The 7,450-nt window shown below is 50.8% G+C and overlaps 2 protein-coding genes and 1 long non-coding RNA gene across 3 annotated transcripts; 2 read left to right on the top strand and 1 right to left on the bottom strand.

The window, feature by feature from the left end:
• Positions 1–1,867: 1,867 nt before the first annotated feature.
• Positions 1,868–3,334, top strand: LOC118599933. Its single transcript, XM_036216328.1, has 6 exons — positions 1,868–1,939; positions 2,080–2,140; positions 2,209–2,400; positions 2,445–2,621; positions 2,706–2,930; positions 3,018–3,334. The coding sequence occupies exons 1-6, from the start codon at positions 1,868–1,870 to the stop codon at positions 3,317–3,319; spliced, it is 1,029 nt and encodes a 342-aa protein (XP_036072221.1). The 3' UTR covers positions 3,320–3,334.
• Positions 3,335–5,250: 1,916 nt separating this feature from the next.
• Positions 5,251–5,870, top strand: LOC118599974. Its single transcript, XR_004949533.1, has 2 exons — positions 5,251–5,292; positions 5,396–5,870. It is a non-coding gene; the product is annotated as an uncharacterized LOC118599974 (long non-coding RNA).
• A 670-nt stretch (positions 5,871–6,540) lies between these two features.
• LOC118599932 (acrosin-like) lies at positions 6,541–7,371 on the bottom strand. Its single transcript, XM_036216327.1, has 2 exons — positions 7,147–7,371; positions 6,541–7,051 (listed from the first exon to the last, which is right to left on the bottom strand). Exons 1-2 carry the CDS (start codon positions 7,200–7,202, stop codon positions 6,541–6,543), a joined length of 567 nt encoding a protein of 188 aa, XP_036072220.1. The 5' UTR covers positions 7,203–7,371.
• Between the last annotated feature and the right edge of the window lie 79 nt (positions 7,372–7,450).

Genomic DNA, 7,450 nt, shown 5'->3' with positions numbered 1-7,450 from the left:
CGGGGGCTGCGCGTGATGTCACTTCAGGGATCCCAGAGTGTAAACAACAATGGCGGACGGTTTGAGAAGCGACGTAGACCACGATTTAACGAATATTTCTTTGGATGAAGGTGATGATGTACAAGATGGCGCCTGTGAATACGGCTGGCCGTCTGTTCCTGCCCTGCTGCATTGTGTTTTTTTTTCTGTTATTGATGAGTGTCATCCACAAAACCAACTGTCTACTGATTTATCACCGACAAACACTCCTGGATCTTCAATTTCTGAGCAACGGCCATGATCTACAACATTTTCGAGCGGAAAAATGCCCTCCACCTATCCTTGAGGGAATCCCAGCGTTCCTCCGTCGCACCCCTGCACTTCTCCTTCCGGGGAAAAAACGCCACCGCCGCCGTGGGAAAAGAAGCGGTAAACTTGCTCGGTTAAAGGGCCTCCTAAGACATCTTCCCACAAACTACCAGTCCAATCTCACCGAAGCTTTTTTGCCCTTCACACCGCTCTCTGGAACCTGCGATCAGCTTGTAGAATCTCCTGCAGCGGATCTCTCTCTTGCTGCATGTGAGCCTTCTCCCGTGCTCTCTGGAACAGACATCTCCACCTAATATTACACGTAGCCCGGTAATAAAAGAGACTTTGGACAACTCTTCTCTGTTCCGGTAACCATCATGTCCGTCACTCACGAAGCGTGCGGGGCAGGATGTTCCGCCTTTATTTATACAGCAGCGTAACCTTCCGCTGAACAAAATAGTCCCAAAATAAAATGACATAGGTGCGCTCATCGCACTCTTATAAAACAAAAAGGTACATTCATCGGACTCTAACACAGCTGTTTGTCTCCTGTCATCGGGGTTGACAACCTGTCAATCTCTCGCCCGCCCTGCTCGCCCCGCCCGCGCCAGTGAGGGGTGAATCTCCGAAACCTGCGGCCTCTGCGCCGGGAAGCTTGCGTGCGTACTCGTCGATCCAGACCGGCAGGAGACTCCGTTGGCCCGCTCCGCGTCGGGCTGCTGAATGCTCGGTCCATTACAAACAAAACTTTTTACCTGAACGATTCCTTCTCATCGGAGCACCTGGACTTTCTGTGCCTTACAGAGACTTGGCAGCAGGAGACTGTCCACATCCACATAAATGAACTGTGCCCCCCTGACTGCTCTGTCCTCAGTACCCCCCGCTCATCTGGACGGCTCGGGGGTGGTTTGGCTCTCATCCACCTACAGCTGCCAGTTTCCAGCTGTACTCGCGTACAAGTAAGAGGCAACACTGAGCCACATGTTAGCCTGTGTGTAAAACTTTGATTACATGTTTGTATTTTGTGTTTGTGTCGATGCAGGCTGTCCTGTGACCAGAGGGTGATTGCACAGCTCAGGTCTCGCACGTTGGGCAACAGTGCCAACCGGCTGTACAACACCTTGCGGGAGAAGCACTCAGACTCCTGGATGCCGAGAGCGGTCCACTACCTTGGCGTCTGCGAGCAGTTTCTGGCCTTGGGCAGCGTGAGGGGGCAGTTTCCTCCACCTATGCCCCCTCTGCTGTCATCTGTCTGGCTGATGACTGTGTACGGCTACAACGTCCTGACACGGCTGGACGAGTACAAGGCCAGGATCACGTCCACCTTCGGGTCCAGCCTGAAGATGGACTCCACCGAGAAGGTTTGAGAGTGTTTTCTATTGTGGATTCTGACACAGCAGTCTTAGTCTGTTCTAAGGAAACATCTCCATTAAAAAAAAACATCCATGTTCAGGTGACGAAGAAGCTCGCAGGAGCCGCCTCTGACTCGGCCGCCTGGGCCACCAACGTCGGCAATGAGCATGGTCAGGTCCTCATGAGCGTCCTTACCTGCTCTGAGGGTGCTGAGGGCCTGTCCAGGATGGCGACCGGGCTCATGAGGCGGTATGGACTCGCCAAGGTTCCTCCCCCGCAGCTCATCTACGTGGACCGGGTCTGCTGCAGTCCAGACGGCGTGTCCAAAAACAGCTGCCTTGTTTTCGGTACAAACTCAACTTTGCGATGATGATGTTATTGCTGCTGACGTGTCAGACACAGTTCTGTCCTAATTGTCTGTGGGTGTTTATCGTTTAGGAGTGGGAGCGACTGGTGGTTCGACTGGACATCTGGCACCTGATGCGACGCTTTTCATCAGGTGTCACCACTGAGAGCCACCAGCTCTATCCCACCTTCATGAGGCAGCTGTCTCACTGCATCTTCGAGGTGGACTCACTCAGGCCAAGCAGTCCGAGCTGGAGGGGAAACACGGGATGGTCGGCCTGACGGACGCGGACGTTATTCAGAGGGTGTCCAAGGAGGAGTGGCGGCTCCACTGTCGTCGCCGGACACGTGGAGCGGAGGAGACGGCGCTCCTCATCCAAGACCTTCTGGACACCTTCAACGGCCCGGCAGGACGCAACACCCTGGACATCCCGTTGCTGGACGCTCTCCGCATCCAGGACATCTGGAGCACCCAGAGGCGGCACCTCAGCTGCATCCAGGACTGGCCGGGGTGCAGCTCTACACCGAGACTGGCAGGCTGACTAAAGGCGGGGTCAGCCTCCCAGTTTATTGCTGCGCGAGAGGCTCCACGTCTCTGGAGTCCTTCCACCTCCACCTCCAGCGGTTCATCCCAGGTAAACGCCTGAGCCGTTCTGTTTGACTTATATGCAGTTTCCCGGCTGTAAAGCTAACTTCCGATGTTAACGCGGTTCCCTCAGGGACGTCTACGAGACCCAGATATTTCCAGGCGTTCCGGATCGATGGACAGGTGAGGTGGAACGAGGACCGCGCAGCAGCTGCTGCACCTCCACCTGCAGCTGAGGATCATCTGCCGCCTCTGCACTCCTACAGTGGCCACCTCAAGCACGCCCTTAACCAGAAGAGCCAGAGGGTGCTTGGTCATCATCTGGTTAAGGATTTCACCAAGCCTACTGCGTACACAGGTAAACAGTCACAACTGAAGCGAGAGGTGTAGATCTGACTTCATATCGATCAACCAAAATGACCTGAGCTCTCCTTCTTCCCTGCAGGGGAACTCATTGGGGTGGAGTACCTGTTCCAGCAGACAGGTAGTGTGCTTGAGCGTGTCAGCGGGGACCCTGACGCTCCGGACGAGGCTGCTGCTGTCATCGCTCTTCAAGATGAGGATGAGGGCATGGAGGAGGATGAAGACCCCACCATCTCCGGGCCGGTCCTCCTCTCCTCTGACGCAGCAGCCCGGTCAGGTGACCCAGCTGACACAGACAGGTCTGAGCCATCCGGTCCGTCCCGGTACCTCGCAGACTCCCTGTTACGGCCCTGGTGTATCCGGCACTCTTTGCGTATGGTTTGATCGGGAAAGCCCAAGAGGTTGTAGCCTCGCTCCCTCTTGAGGACAGTTTGAATTACGAAAAAGTAAAAGCAGCCGTCTTAAGGGCTTATGAACTGGTGCCAGAAGCCTACCGACAGAAATTCAGACGTCAGAAAAAGTCTGCGTCTCAAACACATGTTGAATTTGCTCGTGAAAAGAGCGTCCTCTTTGATAAATGGTGTGGAGCATGTAAAGTTACCAGTTTTGAGTCTCTCCGTGAATTGATGTTGTTGGAGGAATTCAAAAGAAGTTTGCCGGATAGACTGGTGGTTTATCTGAATGAACACAAGGTCAGCACCTTGAGTGCAGCAGCAGTGCTGGCAGACGAGTATGTGCTGACCCATACAACCTCCTTCATTGTTACAGACAACCAACCCAGAGCAATAGCTGTAACACGGCCTGCTCCTGACAAACCTGCCAAACAAAATGGGGATAGAGAATGCTTTTACTGCCACCAAACTGGACATGTCATCGCCAACTGTGACCTCCTGAAAGGACAACGGGAAAACACCCAACAAAGTCCAGCTAGTCCAAAGGGAGTTGGTGTAATCTTGAAATCGGCTAAAGGTGCAAATAATCCAGACCCCTGCTTCACCCCTTTTGTTTTTGAAGGTCGTGTCTCGCTGAGCGGCGAAGACAAAGATGAACAAAATGTACGCATCTTAAGGGACACAGGTGGGTCCCAAACCGTAATTCTTGCGAGCGCCTTGAACTTCACTAAAAGCTCATCTTGTGGTTACAACTCAGATCTTTATGGTATTGCTATGGTGAACAATACCCTCCCTGTGCATCGCGTGCACCTAAAATCTGAGTTGATCTCCGGCACATTTCCCATGGCAGTTTGTCCCCACTTACCCGTTAAAGGGGTAGCGGTCCTGCTGGGAAATGACGTGGCAGGCGCTAAAGTCATGCCACGTCTTGAGGCGCATCAGAGACGGAAAAAACGTAAACCCAGGCGAAGTAACTCTGTACACAAGCTGTATCCAGCCTGTGCCAAAGGGCAAGAGTCTTTTTCTGTTAGGTTATGCTGTGCCAATGCCCTTGCTGAAAAGCGCTTGTCACATTCATCCACCCAGACGTACATTACTTATGCGTCTATGGCTTTAAAGCCTAAGCTTAAACCAAGGACTCAACACCTGCACCCTTGGTGGCCCAAACCCATTGTAAATGGAAAACCAGTTGGTTGACGCCCTGTCCAGACATCCAATTGGCTAACGTGAGTACCCAAACCTACACAATTTGGTTTTTGGTTGGTTTGCAAAACTTTTTTTTATTAGTTTTGCAGTCTTATGGGGGGGAGTGTTACGGCCCTGGTGTATCCGGCACTCTTTGCGTATGGTTTGTATGGTTTGTGTGCTTGAGTTTGAGTTTTGGTGAATGAGTTGGTGTGCTTGTGAGTTTTCTTTTCTGTAAGTGTCTTGGCTGAAAGCTGCAGCTCTGCAGAGTGTGGACCCGCCCATCTACACCTGGACCTCATCATGCCATCAGCTGAGGACCAGTGACAGAGGATCCACACCTGCTTAAAAGAGCTGACTTCCCATCAAACAGCGGCAGCTTTTGTAACACCCTTTCTGGTGGTCAGCTTGCCCATGGTGAAACTCACACTTTAAGTTCCAGTCCTCTTTTGTGGACTTTGGTGTGGAGCTTATGGTTGAGAGCCTGTGTCAAAAACGTGAAAGTTTGTGTGTGTAAGCATACTTTATAGACCTAGTGGGTCTCAGTCTCTGACTCTCATGTGGAGAGAATTTATGTTTCTGTTTTGTATAGATTTAACCCTTGTTTTCTTTTGTTGAAATTCTATTTATGTTAAAGTTTGCAGCTAACAGCAAATTAAAAGCTGCACACCACTACAGTGCTCCAGTCTGGGTTTCTTTTTTTTTATGTTACACCTTTTCTCCCTTCCCCTCGGTTGGGATCGTAACACTCCCGATCAGCATCTCTCCTCAGACTCTGAGGTAAAAGCTGCAACACCATTCCTGTATCAAACTATCTGAAAACGTGTTTTGTTATAAGATTTTCTTTGGTTTGCGTTTGCCGACTGTCCTGCTTCTGTTGCAGGAAGAGGTCCAGGGTCCTGATGGTCAGCCAGGATATCAACACGTCCTGAGGCTGGCCAAGGCCCTGGTGGAGATCAGGAATCCCCAACAGCAGGGTAGACTGAATTGTTGCGCTCTGGGAACGCCTCCCAGAGTCTGACAAGCAGCGGGTCGTCTACCCTGCCAGTGTAACGGGTTCACAATGTATGTTATAATTACACAAAATTGTATTATTTTTATTTTTCACCTGGCAATTGGGTCGCATGCTAATAGGGTCCTTCAGGTCCTAAATATAAGTTGATGCTCCGCCCTTCCTCTTCCCTTTTTCTGCTTTCTGATTTGGAAGAGGTGAGTGTGGCGGATTGATTTTTCTTTATATTTAATTTCTGTGTTAATTTAAACTTTATGTTTTAGTTTTGGGCACTGTCGGAGCGCGGCACATGCTGACGCCATATTTTGTTTTAAAACCAGAATAAATGAACGCTGTTTCAACAAAACTTCTCCGGCGTCACGTGGCTTCTTGGTGCAGCACACGTGAAAAGTGACAACACAACGCAGAGCAGAGACGAAGACGGTTACACCAGGCACCTGGACAGACAGCCCAAAGGGCGTTTCAAGGCCGCGACGGGGAAGAGCACTTCCTGTCCGGGGAAGGAGTCTCTCCAACGTAAGTTTGCTTTCCAAACATTTTTTACCTGCTTAGAAATCTGCTTCATTTCCTTCTTTTCTTCCACATAACTCCAGCGACCTTTTGGGGTTGAACAGAGAGATGACCCCACTTTGAATGTAAACACGCCTAGGACAAGCTTTAGAGTATATGTTTTGAGAGATGTGCGGAGCTTCCAGTCATCATGAAGACCCTTTTTGCTGTTTTCATCACTGCCTTTTTTCTGTCTTTGCTTCTGAAACATCCAAGCGTGTGTTTTAGCTTGTAACGTACAGCTTATATGTTTGGACTTATGGCAAAGTCTTAATTTTAATTACTTTATAAAGTTAGAGTGAGTTCTGTTGAGTGCTTCTTCACATCTAGTTCTTTAGAATGTTTCAGTTAATTCATAGTAACTCATTTCTACTCAAATCAGGGCAAATTTAAAAAACAAGAACACAATCTTTTCAAGAAATAATTTTATTTTGAACAAAACTTAATAAAATGGTTCTTAAAAGTGTTTATTTTTCTTCATTTCCTCTGTCCACTCCTGCACAGTACGAAACACCGTCAATCCTGGTGTGGCCAGTGTCCAGCCTTTTTGGCTGGCCACACTTTGTGCAGGTGTACTGGACAGTCTGCCGGTGGACTTTTGTCCCTGCAGGAGGGCCCTCTGGTGCAGCAGCTGCTGCTTCTGCTGCTTTCCTCCTCCTGAAGGCGGTCGTCCTCGGCACACGCTCACCAGGAGGAGGCAGAGGCAGTGGTGGAGGAGGTAGAGGAGGCAGTGGTGGTGGAGCTGGAGCCTCATTACCCAGGTGGAGCGGCTGAGCTGGAGGGGCAGGTCTCAATAGTGGGAGAGGGAGCTTCTGCTCTAGCGTCCCGTAGTCAAAGGGCTGTCCCTGTCCCACCTGAACCAAGGACAGCCCTTTAGCTTCAGGGAGCGGCTGCAGGTAGACAGCTGGAGCAGTAGGAAGGAGTCCCACTTCCTGCTCCAGCACAGCCCTCTCCCACTTTTTCTGCCTGCTGGAGAGCCTGAAGGCACACACATACAAAAAAAATGTTGGTACCACCATGCTGGGATTGTTTGAACAGGTGCGACATCAGACTGCAGAAGTTCAGGCTCTCACCACTGTGACAGGGTCCTCTGAATCAGCTGAAACAGCTGGAGACCAGTCTGAGCCATCAGCCTGGGGCTCCCTGATGGCCACGTAGTCCCCCAAGACCAGAGACCAACGGGTCTTCAGAACCCCCCCAGTTCTTGTGGCTGAGGGGTGAAGCAGGCAGAGCTGGCTGCAAATAGCCTCCACCCGGCGGCTGGCGTCAGGCCAGTTTGCAGGGCCGGCGTTCAACCCCAAAAGGTCGCTGGAGTTATGTGGAAGAAAAGAAGGAAATGAAGCAGATTTCTAAGCAGGTAAAAAATGTTTGGAAAGC

Source organism: Oryzias melastigma, linkage group LG17, assembly GCF_002922805.2.
Source record: "Oryzias melastigma strain HK-1 linkage group LG17, ASM292280v2, whole genome shotgun sequence".
NCBI lineage: Eukaryota > Metazoa > Chordata > Actinopteri > Beloniformes > Adrianichthyidae > Oryzias > Oryzias melastigma.
This window is presented reverse-complemented; position numbering and strand designations above follow the sequence as displayed.

Coding starts and splice junctions, on each gene's coding strand:
- LOC118599933 (XM_036216328.1), top strand. CDS start 1,868: ATGGCGACCGGGCTCATGAGGCGGTATGGACTCGCCAAGGTTCCTCCC. Junction 1,940..2,079: donor AGCTCATCTACGTGGACCGG/GTCTGCTGCAGT, acceptor TTTATCGTTTAG/GAGTGGGAGCGACTGGTGGT. Junction 2,622..2,705: donor CCTCCAGCGGTTCATCCCAG/GTAAACGCCTGA, acceptor CGGTTCCCTCAG/GGACGTCTACGAGACCCAGA.
- LOC118599932 (XM_036216327.1), bottom strand. CDS start 7,202: ATGGCTCAGACTGGTCTCCAGCTGTTTCAGCTGATTCAGAGGACCCTG. Junction 7,052..7,146: donor CAGAGGACCCTGTCACAGTG/GTGAGAGCCTGA, acceptor GTGTGCCTTCAG/GCTCTCCAGCAGGCAGAAAA.